General features: G+C 36.7%; 3 protein-coding genes and 2 long non-coding RNA genes across 7 annotated transcripts; 2 read left to right on the top strand and 3 right to left on the bottom strand.

The window, feature by feature from the left end:
• The first annotated feature begins 1,680 nt into the window (after window positions 1–1,680).
• Window positions 1,681–4,446, top strand: LOC113344545 (protein SAWADEE HOMEODOMAIN HOMOLOG 2-like). 2 transcript variants are annotated; one of them, XM_026588497.1, is made up of 10 exons: window positions 1,681–1,773; window positions 1,863–1,985; window positions 2,213–2,298; window positions 2,419–2,464; window positions 2,554–2,695; window positions 2,814–2,880; window positions 2,984–3,035; window positions 3,330–3,473; window positions 3,553–3,672; window positions 3,860–4,446. In XM_026588497.1, the coding sequence occupies exons 2-10, from the start codon at window positions 1,932–1,934 to the stop codon at window positions 4,277–4,279; spliced, it is 1,131 nt and encodes a 376-aa protein (XP_026444282.1). In that variant the 5' UTR covers window positions 1,681–1,773; window positions 1,863–1,931; the 3' UTR covers window positions 4,280–4,446. The 2 variants fall into 2 exon arrangements, with proteins under 2 accessions (XP_026444282.1, XP_026444281.1); XM_026588496.1 differs by having other exon boundaries at window positions 1,685–1,985.
• A 336-nt stretch (window positions 4,447–4,782) lies between these two features.
• LOC113344750 (probable inactive purple acid phosphatase 27) lies at window positions 4,783–8,473 on the top strand. Its single transcript, XM_026588686.1, has 14 exons — window positions 4,783–4,810; window positions 4,920–5,477; window positions 5,566–5,653; window positions 5,738–6,004; window positions 6,090–6,198; window positions 6,304–6,418; window positions 6,513–6,645; window positions 6,815–7,002; window positions 7,108–7,294; window positions 7,400–7,467; window positions 7,568–7,652; window positions 7,745–7,936; window positions 8,071–8,154; window positions 8,242–8,473. Exons 2-14 carry the CDS (start codon window positions 5,143–5,145, stop codon window positions 8,374–8,376), a joined length of 1,986 nt encoding a protein of 661 aa, XP_026444471.1. The 5' UTR covers window positions 4,783–4,810; window positions 4,920–5,142; the 3' UTR covers window positions 8,377–8,473.
• A 251-nt stretch (window positions 8,474–8,724) lies between these two features.
• Window positions 8,725–9,711, bottom strand: LOC113344752 (thaumatin-like protein). Its single transcript, XM_026588688.1, has one exon. The coding sequence runs from the start codon at window positions 9,682–9,684 to the stop codon at window positions 8,911–8,913; it is 774 nt and encodes a 257-aa protein (XP_026444473.1). The 5' UTR covers window positions 9,685–9,711; the 3' UTR covers window positions 8,725–8,910.
• Window positions 9,712–11,644: 1,933 nt separating this feature from the next.
• LOC113344529 lies at window positions 11,645–12,757 on the bottom strand. Its single transcript, XR_003357856.1, has 3 exons — window positions 12,527–12,757; window positions 12,132–12,441; window positions 11,645–12,029 (listed from the first exon to the last, which is right to left on the bottom strand). It is a non-coding gene; the product is annotated as an uncharacterized LOC113344529 (long non-coding RNA).
• Window positions 12,758–13,541: 784 nt separating this feature from the next.
• Window positions 13,542–15,031, bottom strand: LOC113344520. Of its 2 annotated transcripts, none has more exons than XR_003357852.1 (2): window positions 14,319–15,031; window positions 13,542–14,203 (listed from the first exon to the last, which is right to left on the bottom strand). It is a non-coding gene; the product is annotated as an uncharacterized LOC113344520 (long non-coding RNA). The 2 variants fall into 2 exon arrangements; XR_003357853.1 differs by having other exon boundaries at window positions 13,542–14,195.
• Between the last annotated feature and the right edge of the window lie 2,730 nt (window positions 15,032–17,761).

Raw genomic sequence — 17,761 nt, 5'->3', positions numbered from 1 at the left:
TGATATTTTCAGTGGTTTCCCAACTAATATCTACTGAAATTATTGTCCAGTTTACAGTTAGCAGTGAAAAATACGTGAATTTTCCGTTTCGGACCAAAGTACATAAAGATCGAAGAAGGTGGGAGACTGCATTGAAAGCTGAATAAACCGCATGAAAAATGTAAGAAGTACTACGAGACTGTATTTTCTTAACTAATGGTTTTAGATATAAACGCTTTCATATATGGTTCATGAAAGATTATGGATAGTGTAAATATTGTATTTAGCAATGTACCTTACAACTATTGGTTTAAGGTACTGTTAAAATATTATCTTTTAATATATACTTAAAATATTTTAAACATCTCACAATTATTTCAGAATACTCAAATATTAGTATGGAAACAAAGATATTTTAAAAATAGTCACACCATTACTATCTTTAGTGTCGTGGACGTCGTAATCAAGCAACCATAACATTTAAATTGTGCATAACTTTTTATATTTCTTAATAGATCAGTAGTATTTTTTAAAACCAGCTATCTAGCCTGTATTTAAGTAATCCATCACCAACCACTTTTTAAAACGTTGTTCGGTTTCCTCACGCATGTCGCATCTAATTTTTCATATGCACGGTTTAACTTTCTTCTTGATACATGGTATCAAAATCTTCTTTGATTAACTTAACATATATAACAAGTTTCATCTTAATAAATTAATAAGTAAACAAAAATACATTCTTTATCGCGTATAATTCATTTATAGACATGACAACATCCAATTTTATATATCTAGGTAAAAAACTATTTTTCTGTCGTTTATATAGAAATATTAGTCCCGAAATGTAGCGTTTTCGCCTATCATAAGGGAAGGGATTTTCTAACTGCCATATATATTTACTTTTTTTTAGGGGGTTAGTAATTAACAATATAGTTATACATATATTTGGTGGGGTATTTATAAAATTTTAGGTAATATTATATATCTAAACTTAAAGGGACACTTTATAGACAAAACAATATCAAAATGTAGGAGAGAAATATATATAAGGACTGGCCTTAAGCCTAAGCGACAGCCCTGTTTCAGCCAATATCACCTGTACCACTAAATTGTTTTTTTTTTCTCTTTTTTTTTGAAGCATACGTTTTATTATGTTATTAAACTGCTATTACACGAGGGAATATTATGTCCATAAAATCTTCGATTATAATAGAATTGATGGGTGGGGTAACTACATTGCCCACAATATTGGTACGAGCTTTCGTATAGAGCAATCATTCGCCGCTCAATTTTCTATATCGTCCACTACTTGATATCTTTTTTTCTGTTAATGTGCTTAATAGTATATTGCTGGATTTGAGTAAACCTATAATTGATTTCTGCAATCTGATAAAAAATATACTATAGAACGTAGGCGTCCGAGATTAGAAATCTCGTTAAATTCTCCAAATATATTTCAAATTGAACTTTTGGCCACCCCGTCCCTTCTTAAAAGTGCCAAAATGTCACTGAACTTTGAGAACAAAAAAAGGTCTTAAATCTGACTTTTTTTTTGTTTTGAAAGTGTCTTAAAAGTTAAATCCAACTGTTTTCAAAGTCAGATTTAAACGACGAGTCAGCCAAAGTTTAAAGTCAGATTTTAACGACGAGTCAGCCGAAGAAAACAAAAAAAAAAAAAAAAAACAAAAAAATCCCCCCTGATTTCATTTCCACAGAATCCAAAGGAGAGGAAGAAGAGGACCAAAAAAAGGAAACGAGAGAGTAATAAGGCATGAATCAGTGAATCTATCAATGGTAACATAAAATTTCAGATGAATTCAATCATGCGTTCTCTTCATTTCTTCATTTCATTCTCAAAGTTTCAACCTTTTCTTCATTCACAGTGACAACAAAACCCCCAAAATCTTTCTTCATCTTCTTCGTTATTGGGGTTTCAAATTACAGAAACTACAATGGGTAGACCACCACCAAGTGGTTTTCCAGCTTTCCGTTTCACTTCCTCTGAGGTACTAACTACTCTCTCTTTCTCTCTCTCTCTACTTCTTAGTTCATTTCCTTCTTCAGCTAATTTTTTTTCTTCCAATTTTTGTTACATTTTCTGTAAAATTATTTCAAAATTTCAAGTTTGTGTTTCATTTTGAAGCTTGGGTTTTGTTTAATTTATTAGATTTAGGGTTTTTGGATGGATGGGGCAAATGCCCCCACAAGCCTAATAATGGTGGTCTTTTTGAAGGTGGCAGAGATGGATGCTCTTTTACTTGGAGCTAATAATACTCTTCCAACTCGTGAAGTTGTTTGTACACTAGCGGAAACCTTTAGGTATTTTGGGGGGCAATTGCCCCCACCCCCAATTCCATTGTCATTGTAACATCTTGATTCTCAACACTGGCAGTGTTAAATGCGACACACAAGGTTAACCTAGATTTTGTTTTCGTGTAGTGCGGCACCAGAACGAGCTGGAAAGAGTGCCGTGCAATGGAAGCAGGTTAGTTGCAGATTATACAATTTATACTACATTTTGTCCACATTGGTGATAGTTTTGAAGGCTCGTTTATTTTGGATATTTTCGTGTAGGTCTGGAATTGGTTTCAGAATAGGAGGTATTCGTTAAAGGCAAAACTGATTAGGACTCCAGGGAAGCTCAATGTTTCTTCCTTGCCTCGTGATGATTCCGGTCTTATTAGAAATTTGTGTAACTCTGGACCGTTGCTTCCAGGTACCGTATAATGGCTACCTACGCTTTCTTAGCATTGCAACGATGGAATTAACTACTGATAATGCTGGGACATACCTTTGGTTGAAATTTTTTACTTACTTAAGTTTTGGTTGTGAAGGAACGGATCCTTTTGATAATAATGCACGAGTGGAGTTTGAAGCCAAGTCAGCAAGGGATGGAGCCTGGTAAGTTTTACTCGCCATTGCATTGGTTTGAGAAACAACTCCGACCTTCTTTATGTTCCTTAATTTTTTTCTTACCATAAACAATTAAACAATTATATCGCAGGTATGATGTTGCAACATTTGTCTCTCATAGGCTCTTTGAAACGGGTGATCCGGTAATTTCCAGCAAATTTTTTATTTTTCGACATGCATTTATCTTTTCTTGAATTGCAACCATATGACAAAAACAAGTAGATATTGGGATATTGGAACCCTAATAATGAGGCTGTGCAAGTGCTTGCTATCATCTACTGCTGTCTCTATTGGGGTATTGGAACCCCTTGGTCTTTAAAGAATTGGATCCTTGAAGTAGTAGAAATACCAAATTGTTGCAGTAAATAGTATGGCTGATAATGCATATATGAAAATGGGCTCTTTGTCTCCCTCATTTGCGGTGTTTTCTATTTCAGGAAGTTCGAGTTCGGTTCGCAGGATTCACTCCAGATGAGGATGAGTGGGTTAATGTGAGGAAGCATGTAAGACATAGCTCTATCCCTTGTTTAGCAGCAGAATGCGGTGCAATACTTCCTGGAGACTTGGTACTCTGTTTTCAGGTATGGTTCCGTTTGTAGGAATCTATTAAGTTATGAGCTTTTATTTTTCTGAGTACAGTCACTTTCTGGAAATTTTCAGGAAAGGCAAGGCCAGGCTCTTTACTTAGATGCCCATGTAATCGATGCACAAAGATGGAGACATGATGTTCGTGGATGTCGTTGTAGGTTTCTTGTGCGTTATGATCATGACCAATCTGAGGTGCTATTCCTTAAATATCCTTCTCTGTTTGTTGTTTGCATGATCCCCTTGAGCATTTACATTTATGGGAAGGAAAACAATTGGGGAGCTACACTGTTGGCATTCACTTAGCCCCAGGAATCATGTATCCATGTTTGGTTAATCAATTCTTTTTAGATATAGGAACTTATTATTTTTTGTTTTGCAGGAAATTGTACCCCTGAGAAAATTGTGTCGTCGACCAGAAAGTGATCATAGGTTGCAGTTACTGTATGCTTCTAAGGAGCCTCCTTTGGTGGATCTGCAAGACCTTGGTAAAGACCATGCTTCTCTTTTTGGCACTTCTGGGAGTCTTAATTCAACTCCTCGAAAGACAAGAAAACGACATAAACCAAAAGTGAATGCTGATGTTTCGCAGTCTTCCCATTCCGGGGAGCAGTCAATATCGTGGCTGAAGACTGAAAAGTTTGATGATAGTAGCAATAACTATAATAACTTCAGAACATCAGATGAACCAATTCGTGATGCTGCTGCTGCTGTTGCAGCATTGGTCATTGGAAATGCTACCGCCACAGATACTGGCTCTGTCTCTTTGATGCCTGCAAATATTGAGGGAGGGGGTATTTAATGGATTCCATATGGACGTGCTATATATGTCCTCCGCACCCTTAGTTATATGTAGTCAGTTTGATGTATACTAGACAGTGAAGAAGTATTTTGTAGTAATCTTTGTTGTACTTCGCTTTTGATTACTACGTTAACTCAATGAGAACACTTTCTTATCTAACTTCTGATCAGATAATATCTAACTAATTTTGCATTTGCCGCGAAATCAATTATTTATAGTTCGAGAAAATTTTGATTCCCTGTCAATGCAGTCTTGGGTTTTTCCTTCCCAGTGCTATCTTCCTCTTGCAGGTCATACTAATACATGGTGGGGATGATTTGTGAAAACTGGAATGTTTCTTGAGGTTTTGTTTCTTACAGTACGTTGGAATAACATTTTTTCTTGGCAGGTAAATGTTGCACCTTATTCTTTAGGTTTTGGAATATTACAATTCACAGATGGCTTCTGCTAACCAATCTTTATTTTCTGAAAATGTTTTATTTTCCTGTGCAGATACGGCCGACCGAATGCAAAACCTGCCGCAATCGATAGGTACAAAATCCCTTGGAACTAGATACTCCCTTTTGTCATTTACCGCAAAATCCAATACACCTAGTGACAATTTAGATGGAATAAATTTACCTCAACTCTTCGTTTGCAGACGGCAAAATGGCATCCTATAAATAGCTTTGATTCTTTGAACCAAGTCAACAGAATATTTCTAGCCTTGTTGATAGTTTTGTTAGTTATATATTAATAACTGACAAAATCTGGTGAAGAAACCAAACCAAAATTTCAACTGCCATAGATCTCATCAAAAAATGGATCCTATAAAGAAAGCTCCGCAATTTCAGAGTTTCAGATGCTAAATCAAAGTTTCAAATATGTCTCATCTTCCGCACAGAAGTTCTCATTTTCTGTACAGTTTCTCCATAACTACTTTTTTGTTTCAGTTTCCATTATTCTCTTGTTCATCTGTTGAAATGATGAATTCTACAACAGAATATTTTCAGCCTTACACGGCCATTTCAGAGTTTCGAATGCTAAATCGAAGAACTTTATTCGAATGTCCTGATCCAAACCCATTTCTACAAGTTAATTTCAGTTCTTCATCACAGTCGGGACTTTTGAACGAAGAAAACATAACTGTTACTGTTTCTGGTGTTTTAATTCCTTCGGATTCTGATTGGTTGGCAATGATCTCACCTTCAAGTTCATAGTAAGTTAGGCTAAACCGAATAAGAAACTATTCTATGTATATTTTTGTATGTAGTTGAACTAAATGGGGTTGATAACTACATTGGCAGTGTCTCTTCTTGTGCTTTAAGTGGATTGTTTTACGAGCAGACTGGGGATCTTAGCAAGCTGCCTCTTCTTTGCCATTATCCTGTCAAGGTAATTGAAACTGCAACTTTTGTCATATTCATTGTTATGTAGTTTGTGATATCTGAAAATTGTTTTGGTACTATGACTTTGCAGGCTCAATATTTGAGCGCGGATCCTTCTTATCTTGGTTGCAAGACAAAAGAATGCAAAAAGGAAGAATCGGGTAAATGTGTACTGCATACTTGCAGTGGATCCGTTACGTTCCATGTTGTTAATATAAGAACAGACATCGAATTTGTGTTTTTCGCTGGAGGCTTCGAGACACCTTGCATTTTAAAAAGGTCAAGCCCTATGAAATTTGCTAATCCAAATTCTCCTTTATATGGTCATCTCTCCAGCATTGATTCATCCGGGACATCGGTAAAATTTATTATATCTCCTACAGCTTGTATCGCTAATTTGATGTTTTTTTCTTTCTTCTTGTTAATAAATTCGTGCCGTGCAGATGAAATTGACATGGGTAAGTGGAGATAAAGAACCTCAACAGGTTCAGTATGGGGATGGAAATTCACATGCATCAGATGCTAATACGTTTACTCAAAAGGAGATGTGTGGTAAGTCTCTTAATGTTTGTTTAACAGTAACTAACCGAAATCTAGTGAAATGAATAAAATGCTTCAAATCTGTGTATAATGCTTCTAAAACGTCTCTCTATACAGATTCACCAATAAAAAGTCCAGCTATTGATTTCGGATGGCATGACCCTGGTTACATTCATTCAGCTGTGATGACTGACCTTCAACCATCAACCACCTACTCCTACAGATATGGCAGGTAAAACATATGTCTTCTTGTTAGTTGGGTCATCGATTTTTTTTTTTTTTTGCTTTAGTGAACAAATATATATTCTGAAATTCCATATGTGCAGTGATTCAGTAGGCTGGAGTAATGAAACAAAATTCAGGACCCCACCCGCAGGGGGTTCAGACGAACTTCAATTCCTTGCCTTCGGGGATATGGGAAAGGCCCCTCTAGACGGGTCCATTGAGCACTACATTCAGGTGCTAATTAAAAAAAATTAAATAGAAATGGTACTCATTTAACTCTTATTATTGACGTTATCCCCTTGGGACTCGTTGGTAGAATTTCATTTGAAAGACGCCGTTACCCATATTGCCAAACACGCATGTATTTGATCAATTGTCTCGTGATTTTCTTTCTTCGTAGTAGCCTGGATCTCTTTCGGTGATTGAAGCCATGGCGAAAGAAGTAGAATCAGGAGAGGTGGACTCAGTCTTTCATATCGGAGACATAAGTTATGCCACTGGTTTCCTGGTAGAGTGGGACTATTTCCTTAGCATGATCCAGCCTGTTGCTTCTCATGTCACCTACATGACAGCAATTGGCAACCATGAGAGGTATGGAAATAGCACTCACACATCCACTTACAATTTCCTAAGTAACCATTTAAGTCCAAATACAACTTACTGAGAAATAACTAACGAGCTCGTAACGTATACCAGAGACTACATAAACTCTGGATCTGTTTATATAACCCCAGATTCTGGTGGAGAATGTGGAGTTGCTTATGAGGCCTATTTTCCTATGCCCACATCTGCGAAAGACAAACCTTGGTACTCAATCAACCAAGCCAGCATTCACTTCACTGTAATCTCAACTGAGCATCCGTGGACTGAGAACTCCGAGCAGGTAGACTTGTGTGAATGACTGTTGAATGCCCACGTAAGACATAATTCTTATTATTTACATGCTAAATATTTAATGTTTCTTCCTGTTTTTTTCTGTTCTTGGCAGTATGAATGGATTGGAAATGACTTAGCATCGGTTGATCGCTCGAAAACACCTTGGGTAATTTTTACAGGGTAAGTACAATCTAATATTATTCTCAGTTGCAAAACTATAAGTACCAAGTTAAAGAACGCAGAAATGCACAATAAAGAAGTAATTGAGCTGCTTTTACAGGCACCGACCTATGTATTCATCCTATCCTGGCAATGTGGATGGCAGGTTTACTGATGCGGTGGAGCCATTACTACTTAAGAATAAGGTAAAAATAATTGAGATATGTGTTTAGGTAAAATTTTATCATCCATAATATGGTATACTGAAGTTTCAAAGTATTTCGATCCGCATGATTAGGTGGATCTTGCTTTGTGCGGTCATGTACATAACTATGAGAGAACCTGTGATGTCTTTCAAAAAGATTGTAAAGCCATGCCTATAAAAGGTGGAGATGGGATTGACACGTATGATAATACCAATTATACTGCTCCAGTCCATGTAGTTATTGGTACGGCAGGCTTCAAATTGGACAAGTTTTCTGAGAACCAAGTAAGTGTAGCTATGACATATTGTGAAAAATGACAGTTTTGAGGGGATCGAATTCAGATAAAGATTGTAGTTTGCGTTCGGCATTCAGGATATGAGAAAATCTCAAAACTTCTGATTTTATGTTACTGTGGCATATTTACGATGGTTGGAGTTTATCAAGGCATACAGAATTCGGATATATTAGAGGGCATGCGACAAAGGAAGAGTTAAAAATAGAGGTTAGTGCATATATATCATATCTAAAGGTGAATTCTGATAATTCTATCAAACTTTTACATGTTTGCTCTTTTGTCCGTTTCTTTCAGTTTGTCATCTCAAATACGGGAACTGTTGGCGATAGCTTTGTGATCAACAAAGGAAAGAAGCAACAGAGTAGCTGGAGTAAGAAGTTGCTTCCAGATAAAAGCTTAAAGGATATTTTAGGTGAAAAAAAGTTGTAATATGTTGCGAATTGTGAACACTTTAGGTGCAATATGAAGCATATGTATATGTATGTAATTAGGACAGAGAGAGACCTCCCATGGTTGTAGTTTGGATCTTACGGTAATTAATCTTACGGTACATTGGAAAATTACGGATGGATCAATGTTCTTTGTTTTCTGCAACTCGTCCTGTTTTCATTTTGTTTTAGCTAGTACAATATTCTCTGCAGATGCATCAAGAATGAAAAACATAATCTAGGAGTTTGAATATGACCGAACAAGTGCCGAACTTGGTGCAACAGGTGGTCTCTGGAGATGGTTAGGCACCCAGCAACACCCTTCAGAGATAGATACTCACAAGCCACATCCAGAACAGCCAGTAAATATTTACAAGGACAAGACTGACATGTTAATTGCGAGAAGAAACCAAATAGAAATGACTGATAGAAACAACTGACACATTCAAAATTTTAAATCTTGATGGTAGGAATTTCATTTGTTTCAGAACCACAAGAACCCCAAAGTGGCTAATCTTGATGATCTGATGCTTCTTCATGAGGGAGGGCAGAAGGTGATGACATACCTAGGTGCCCTACATTTGTGAAGACTGGAAGAGTCATCATAGGCGAAGCTGTATGCTCTCGGGCAGATGGCCTTAAAAAGATGGGCAAACAATGTTGGTTGGCAAGCCTTAGGGTTAGCGTAATCTCCTGTACAGCAATACTTGGCCGATTTCATAGCTAAACAAGCACTCTTACATCCAACCACCTTGCCTCCTCGTTTCACCTCTAATGCAGATGGGCAGCATAGGTTCAGGTCCAACTCACATCCTGCAACTCCACACCCAGCTCCACCTCCCACAGGCACCATTGATACCGGAAGATTGAAGCCATCAACTAAGCTCACATCATAATAATGTAAAGGAGAGTTGGATGTTCCGAGTGTCATTTCGACCACCGTAGCTGGTGGCATCCCTGATGCACCCTTGCAGTGAAGTAAGCCTGCACAGTCGCCAGTATTGCAGGTACCCTCGCCAATTCTATTGAAAGAGCATCCTTGCCTTCCCCATATCCTACCTGACCACCTCTCCGGTACGTTGAGAACTACTTCCTCACCAAAGTTGAGATGGAAACCACCACCACCCACAGATGAATGACCTGAACTACCAAGAATACCAGGCCATATGCTCTCTCTGCAGTTGTTTACTAGTATCAACTGAGTCCCATCTGCACAAAACCAAAAGCAACAAAAGAACAGGCATAAGGAAATATGAATCTTCATCTGGGTCTGGACTATTTTGAAGTAGATGAGTGCTAAGCAAACCATAATTCAACTGAGAACAATATATGGAGATTAAAGATAGTCAGATGAATTTTATGTACTCGGGAGAAGTGGGCATATATATTCTTTGCTTTGATTCTAAGTTTTCTTTTTTGGTCAAAATCTTCATATCTTAATCTGTCTTTTCGTTATCTTAAGGTTAGTGTCGGACAAGCTTAAGCTTGAAGCCCTTAGAGATTTTGCTTTAGAAGATCTCCCACTTGCACACTTCTTTAGTGAAAGAGTATCTCTCTTTATATCTTTTGGGAATGATTTGAGATAAATGTCATCCATGGTGGTAAATAGGGTTCGTCGGTCAGCCGCTCCGACTAAGGGGCCGCCGTGTTAGGGACTTGCTCAGTTTTCATTTATTTATTTTTTTGGAAATGGTCTGCCCAGATTCGATCTAGTGACCTCAAATAAGCCGAGGCTCGTAGTTGGTTAATATTCATCATTTCATGACTCTTTGTGAACCCTAAACTGATAAACGCCAAAACCTAAACATGGTGAGAGGGAAGTCACCCTAGAATTATGCATGGAATCTCTGTTTCCAAATCCTCTCCCACCACCATCATTCTTTCCTCGATTTGGTAGTCAATCAAATTCATTTATACCCATTAATAGGTTTGGTCATGGGAATGATCCAATTGAGTTCCCTTCCCTCTCTGCTTGTTTTGGCCATGGAAATGATCAATTAGAGTTTCCTTCCATCTCTGCTTCCCATTCATGTTTTGCAACTCTTACTGCTAAAACTAGTAATGGTGGGGGTTCTTGCAAGGGCTACTATTGGTGGTGGTGGTGGGTCTCTGTATGATGTTTTAGGTGTGTCACCTTCTGCAACTTCTGACGAAATCAAGAGTTCTTACAGAAAACTTGCACTCAAATACCATCCTGATGTCAGCAAACAGGTACAATTTCTTTGTGCATTTCTTTAAGTTCACTTTTTGTTTTTTCATAACATTTGTGTGTTGTCTGAATTTGCACAGACAAATGCCCAAGAGAAATTCATAAGGATAAAAAATGCTTGTGATACGTTACTGGATTCAAATTCTCGGCGTGAGTATGATTACGAAATAAAAACAACATCTAGTTATTCGTCCAGTACTAAGAAGAAAAATCATTCAAATCATTCTAATTCGGCCAGTAGTAGGAAGAAAAATCATTCAAATCATTCTAAGTCACCGGGGCGGAGGAGGCGCACTTATTATTATTATTATTATGGAACTGGAGGGCTTCGTTTTACCATTTCGAAAAATCTGTCAGAGTCTTGGACTAATGGAAGAAGAGGAACATCATCCCCTTCAAAGCACCAAAGCAGGAAAGGCACATATGATGAGAATTACTATTACTCCAATGAGACAATTCTATGGGTCTGGTACTTGTTACATGGATTACATTCATTACATTGATTTCATGTAAGTATCGGTAGAGTCGCTTAATAATAGTAGCAAACTCGTTAGAGATGAATTGCGAAAAATACTCGAGAATTGCACCAACAGCAATTCATCTAAGAAAAATGCACGAAACTAGTAGATAGATGAAGTGCAAACCTTATTATCATAACTGCTTGCTGCTTTTCTAGTCTAATCTAATCTCCTTACTTGAGAAACCATTTTGTGTACTTGGGAGCAGTAGGCATCTATACTTTTGTTTGGTTGTGGGATTTTTCTTTGTGTCAAAATCATATCTTGACTCATGTTTTCGATAGATTAAGGCCAGTGTATTGAACTGAGTTTACAAATTTTCCATACACACTCTTTATTGGTGACTTCCTAAAAGACTATGAACTGCAATGTTATACAAGAAGAACACATTATTTAAAAACTTCCCTTGTTGATTTCCGTGTATTACGAAAAGAAAAATATTATTATTGTACCCCATAAGCCTAATCCATCTCCCTCTTATCCTCACTTAAATTTACTGGATGTACTGACTACAAATTAAGCATCATCTGTGGAAAACTAAATCCGAACAAGTTGCAATCACTGATCTAAGCTAGTTTGCACACAGGGGATCAATTATTGTCACAAAATTAACAAAATTACAGATAGTGATTCCAACTAGTCAACTAGTATTAGTTGTGACTCAAAAAATCAAAGTTAGTAATTTCTGCATTGGCCACTACCTTCTACATAAGACTATGTTTGAAGCAGCTTCTTCAGCAATTTGTAGTAGCTTCTGATCGCCAGCACCAGCTTGAAGGAATTGCAACTGAGCTTCCTGATTGCTGGTATCTCTTTATAAGAGTTGCTTGGATCTGATTGAAATCCGATCCAACTTTCCTGGTAGGCTTAGTGAGAAGGAGGTTGTTTTTCAACTGCTCCTTTGAGCTGCTGATAAATATGGATTAGCTGTAAACAACATGAAATGGACGAAAAGATTAAAACTCAAACAAGTTCTCCAATCAGGAAGAAAAAAAGTTGCAGACAACAAGAAATGAAAATCCATATTACCTGTTAGTATTTCCGATTCCGGTCATACCAAATCAAGAATTCAACTACCATTTTGTTTCTTCTTTTTCTTCTTCCTTTTCTTTCTCTTCGCCATTTTGGACTAATGACTAGCTAGGATACAACAATTGTGGCTGTTTTCTCACAGAAATTGATGATGGTGAATTAGAAGTTATAATTAAAAAATTGAGATATGGGCTGGTTTTAGTAGCTGAAGAAATCTCAATATATATACTATATATATATAGAGAGAGAGAGAGATAGATAGAAAGAGATGGGTAGAATGTATGTAGAAGAACTTCTTGATTTTTCTCTGCAAAGAAAGAAGAAGCAGTTTGATTAATAAGAAGAATCATTCAACCAAACTAATTAAATCCCTTCTTAATCATGTGCCTCACCTATTACATCAGATGCTCAGCAAGAGCTGCCTTTGTGCAAAAGTCATCAATTAAAAGCATTCAATTCATTCTCTACACTTTGAACTATCACTACAAAATTCAAATTCAACGCTACATTATATACTTTGATTTCACTATAACACTAAGAAGTAAATACATGAGGAGAGCAGGTAGAAAATTAGTTGAGAGGATCCATCTCTCTATTAATGTGAACCACCAACTCTGGCAGGGACAAATGCACCATAACGTATTGTAATCATGCATGCATTTGTCATTTTTCCTAATTATGATCAGTTCACAATAAGTTGGTGATGCGTCAAGTAACATAGAGTACTACTCATGAGTCACGGACAAGTACTCTCAAATTTTTATTTTTATTTTTTTGATAGCAATTTGTGAGATGGTGAAATGAAGTTTTGGACTTTGATACTACCAGATAACGCTGTGGCCCATCACGCAGTGGCATTTGGATGACAAGTTTTCAATCAAGTCTAATTCAGAGTAATTTTATTTTTTTACAAGAATTTTTACTGTGTTGTCAACATTTTGGGAATTCAGCAAATGGTAGATTTTCTTGTACATCTGACAACCAAACTGGCACTGGTCTATTCCATTGTATTGCCGCTCTCTACTTGCGGAAGTTTCAAATATGTCTCATCTTCCACAAAATATGTCTCATCATCCAATACAACTAGTGACAATTTACATGGAATAATTTGACCTCAACCCTATGTTTGCAGACGGAAAAATGGCATCCTATATGTAGCTTTTGAACCAGTCAACAGAATATTTCTAGTCTATGATCCTCAAGAGAATCAACTCATACAATCAGGTTATGGTAAAAGAATTGCTGACCCGTACTCTTTCCCATGATTCAAAATTTGTGCAGTACCATAGACTTTGCTTTGTGACTCGGTATTTACATACCCAAGAACTAAGCAACGGAATGTAAAAAAAATTATTATTCTTATAAAAAAAATAAAATTAGTATCGAAGTTGGAAGATAGTGCAAGAATAATAAAGTGAAGAACCACGTTAATGTATGCCTCCTCTTTACATAACAGCCAGAGATCTATCTCATCTCATGATTTAAGATTTGCAATCTAAAGAAAAGGTAACTCAAAATTTGCCATGTTGATACAAAGAAGAACACATTCCTTTTTCTTCATTCCTTGTATATATCACTGCTTGAAATCTGTTCAATAAGAAAAGAAGAACATTATAGAGTTGTATCTCATGAGTCGATTCCATGTCTCTCTGATTCTCACTTAAATTCACAGCATGTACTGACTAGTGACTACAAAGCATCTTCTTTGGAAAACTAAATCCGAACAAGTTGGAATAAATCAAGCGACATTGATCACCTAAAACAAACAAATAGTTGGTGATGATAATTAGCTGGACCTGAATTTGAAGTTACACTGTTGTTAGCACAATTTCCCCTCCGGTCCCTGACTTATCAGAACCAATTTGTTTCACAGAGTTAAGTGAGTTATAGATTTGGAGTGTAGAACAATTTGCTTCCTTTAAAACTTCATTTGAGTGTCTGTGACTGTGAGGCAATTCTCTCAATCTTTCAAAACATATTTAGCCTTTGACCTCAATCCTTTTTCCAACAGATGAAGGTTAGTTTTTAACTGCTCAATTTGAGCAAATAAATTTGGGTTAGCTGCAGTGCTGCACATAACAGGAAATTAGAAAACTAGAAAGAAAAGAATTTGAGATGGAACAAGATTTTTATTTTTTATCATTAAATTTATTTTAAGCTATAAGAAATGAAAATCCACGTTACCTATTAGTATTCCGAGTCCGCTCATACCAAACAAAGAATCAAATATCATAATTTGTTTCTTCTTCTTCCTTTTCTTTTTCTTCCGTCATTTTGGACCAGTCACTAGCTAGGATACAGCAATTGTGGCTGTTTTCTCAGAGAAATTTTGATGATGAAAAAAGTTATGTATAAAAAATTGAGATATGGGCAGGTTTTACGAAATCGGATCTTGATTAGTAGCTCAAATCTCTCTCTCTATATATATAGAGAGAGAAAGGGGTACAATGTAGAAGAATAACTTCTTCTTTGTAAAAGAAGAAGAAACAAGAGTTGGATGATGAGTGAAGATGAGAATGCATGGAAGAAGAAACTAAACATCAGTATAAAGAGGATCCCTCAAATTATTATTCTTCTTGGAAATTCTAGTGGTGGTGGTGAGGGGCAATATAGCCCCTCCTTGGGTGTTTGACCATTTCCCTAAAAAAGGATTGTGAAAGCTTTCTCCTGTGAATGACTCTGGGTTCTTCGAACATAGAGAGCAGTACAGCACATGCATGACATAAACCCTTAATAAAAACTCCCTAAAGATAAAGAGGCATCTTTAAAGTGCATCATTCCTTAATGGTGTCATGATTTATTACATTTCTTGAAATTTTGTTTATTAACAAGCTTGTAACACTGCCCATGAAGTGAAAACCAAACTGCACTCGGCTCTGAATTTAATTTGGAGGTGTTACATCTGCTCAGCAAGAGTTTTGCCTTTGAGCAGAGATTTTTCTCAAAGCATCCAATTCACTCCGTACCCTTTTTAGCCATTATTTCAACTCAAATACTGCACTATATAATTTGATTTTTCAATGGGTAAAGTGGAAAAATGTCCCAAAATCGACACCCTACGTTGTGAAAAATGCCCCGGACGTTAGGCGAAAGATTAAAATGCCCCAAAATATTATCGAAATGCCCTAATCCGTTACTTTTGCCGTCAGAGATGGTTAAGTGGTCAAATTTAGAAGCATGTGGTCCGCACGTGTGATAAGATGACATTTATACCCTTCTGACATATAAGCTGACATAAAGGTGACCGTTTTGGCCTTTGGGGCATTTTCCCAAATTGTACTAAACAGGTGACACGTGGCAAAGATTAAACAATGGACGGTCGCAGATGAGGGACATCAATTCAAATTAACGGCTACAAATTAAGTGCCCTATTAAATAGGATTGTGACACGTGTGACATCAATTCAAATTAACGGCTACAGATTAAGTGCATAATTAGAAGATAAAGCGAAGATAAACCGAAATTGTATCAACTCATGAATTAAGAAATAAAACCATAATTTTCTCCATACTTTTTAAAACCATAGATTCATAAACAAAAGAATGTTAACACTCTTAAACATAAATTGTCCATATGGCAACATTTGATGTCGACACGTGTTTTTTGAAACCAATCCGACCGTCCATATTTATCGAAAAACTTAGTCTCTAAGATTTGAACACGTGTCAACAAATTATATCTACACCTTCTATTTCTGACGAAGAGTACGTTGGACATTTCCATATATCATTGACTAGTCAGTAGTCAAAATCCCTCATTTGACCATTTTACTATATACTAACGGAGTGGGACATTTTGATAATATTTTGGGACATTTTAATCTTTCTCCTAACGTCCGAGATATTTTCTCGATTTTGGGACATTTTGCCACTTAACCCTTTCAATAAAACGAAGAAGTAAATATACGAGGCGGGGGCAGGTAAAAAATAGTTGAGAGGACATCAATTAATGGAGAATGGTCCATATGTCGATCTCTCTATCAACATTTTTCTTAGTGAAATACCAAGACCTAAGCACCGTAACGTGTTATAATCATGCATAGTTAAGCTTAATTAGTTCACAATAAGTTGGTGATGCGTCCAGTCATGCATAACTAACCATAGTAGAGAGTAAGTATCCCAGTGGTACATCAATGATCACTCTTCTTTTGGGCCATCATGAGAACACGCAACCATATACGAAGAGATGGAATCACCAATTATAAGCTTAAAATTAGGTAATTGGCATTGGTGATCATGCATGTATACTGCTCAAGTCTAGTTGGCATTGAGACTGAGATTCACAAACATTTGGATCACTGCATTGGGCATATAAGTAACCAGAATCTAGAATGGCTATTTGCAACGTACCTATAGTTGTGTTTTCCACATAAGGATTAAGAAGAAGATAAAGCCTTCAAGAAATCCATGTACTCTGATGCCAAGATACTTATTCTCCTCCATTAGAGCTGTTCTTTTATTTTTCCTTCCTGGAAGTTGTGGTGGTGGGGGTGGGGGCAATGGCCCCTCATTGGATGTTTTACCATTTCCCTAGAAAGGACTGGAAATTGAAAACTTTTAAAGGTAAATACTAGTGAGCAGCACCAGCACATGCATAGTATACCTTTAATAAAAATTCTCAACAAATAGAGAGCAATCATAAAAGTGCACCATTACTTGAAATGGTGTCATCACTGTCATGATTCATTACATGTTTTCAAATTTTGGTTATTATTAAGCCTGTCAGTCTGTCACATTCTCCATGACGTGAAAACCAAAATGCTCTCACTACCAACTACTAAGTAAGGCTGTGGACTTGTGGTCCTTGCGGAAGTATTAGCGTCAGTAAGATATCACATTCTCAGCAAGAGTTTGCCTTCGAGCAAAGATTTTTTTCAAAGCATCCGATTCACTTTTATGGATGCAAATTCAATGCTGCAAGTGCATTACATAATTTGATTTCAGAATGAAGTTAATGTTAAGAAGTGAATACAGGAGGAGAGAAGGTGAAATAGTTGAGAGGACTTCAATAGACAGTGGTCCATATCTCTTTTCAAAACACACAAGCAGCGACCATCTCTAGGTCTATTTTTCTTCATCTTCTTGTTTTTATTTTCGTGCGACGTTTTACTTCCATCCCCGTTGTTGAGTTTAAGAGTGGGTAACTTGTATTGTGCTAATACAAGTTATATCGGGCAGTCTTATCCTGGACACATCTTCGCACGTTGAGAATGGATTTGATTGCATCTATAAATTATTTCTAATGAATGTGGAAGGAAGCATATTCCTAGAAAATTAATGTGTCAATCTAGTTAATTGTAGATCACTGGAACTTGAATTACTGAATCCTTATTAACCCCAACAATGAAATGATTGGGATTGATTCATAAGGACCTTGACATAACCATAAGGTACATTGGTTGTGACACGATGTTCCGTTTTGAAAGTACTAACACGAGCATCACTTCATTTGAGTGTATAAGAAAATGAACTAATAGAATGCGAAGTTACGACATCTATCATAATCAGTGATTTCTAAAGTTACTAGATTTGCACTGCCTTTCCCCATTATGTTTTTGAGTAAGAAAGCACGTCATTAATCTTACAAAGTCTCTCTTTAGTGAAACATGATTGAGACCATCCTGTTTT

The sequence above is a fragment of the Papaver somniferum genome, unplaced genomic scaffold, assembly GCF_003573695.1.
Source record: "Papaver somniferum cultivar HN1 unplaced genomic scaffold, ASM357369v1 unplaced-scaffold_79, whole genome shotgun sequence".
Lineage (NCBI taxonomy): Eukaryota > Viridiplantae > Streptophyta > Magnoliopsida > Ranunculales > Papaveraceae > Papaver > Papaver somniferum.
This window is presented reverse-complemented; position numbering and strand designations above follow the sequence as displayed.

What these genes read in the sequence shown, in the direction of transcription:
- LOC113344545 (XM_026588497.1), top strand. Translation starts at nt 1,932, where the DNA reads ATGGGTAGACCACCACCAAGTGGTTTTCCAGCTTTCCGTTTCACTTCC. An exon ending in CTCTGGACCGTTGCTTCCAG is followed by an intron (nt 2,696 to 2,813) that starts GTACCGTATAAT and finishes TTGGTTGTGAAG; the next exon opens with GAACGGATCCTTTTGATAAT. An exon ending in ATGATCATGACCAATCTGAG is followed by an intron (nt 3,673 to 3,859) that starts GTGCTATTCCTT and finishes TTTGTTTTGCAG; the next exon opens with GAAATTGTACCCCTGAGAAA.
- LOC113344750 (XM_026588686.1), top strand. Translation starts at nt 5,143, where the DNA reads ATGTCTCATCTTCCGCACAGAAGTTCTCATTTTCTGTACAGTTTCTCC. An exon ending in GCAATTGGCAACCATGAGAG is followed by an intron (nt 7,003 to 7,107) that starts GTATGGAAATAG and finishes AACGTATACCAG; the next exon opens with AGACTACATAAACTCTGGAT. An exon ending in ACAAGTTTTCTGAGAACCAA is followed by an intron (nt 7,937 to 8,070) that starts GTAAGTGTAGCT and finishes TTACTGTGGCAT; the next exon opens with ATTTACGATGGTTGGAGTTT.
- LOC113344752 (XM_026588688.1), bottom strand. Translation starts at nt 9,684, where the DNA reads ATGGTTTGCTTAGCACTCATCTACTTCAAAATAGTCCAGACCCAGATG.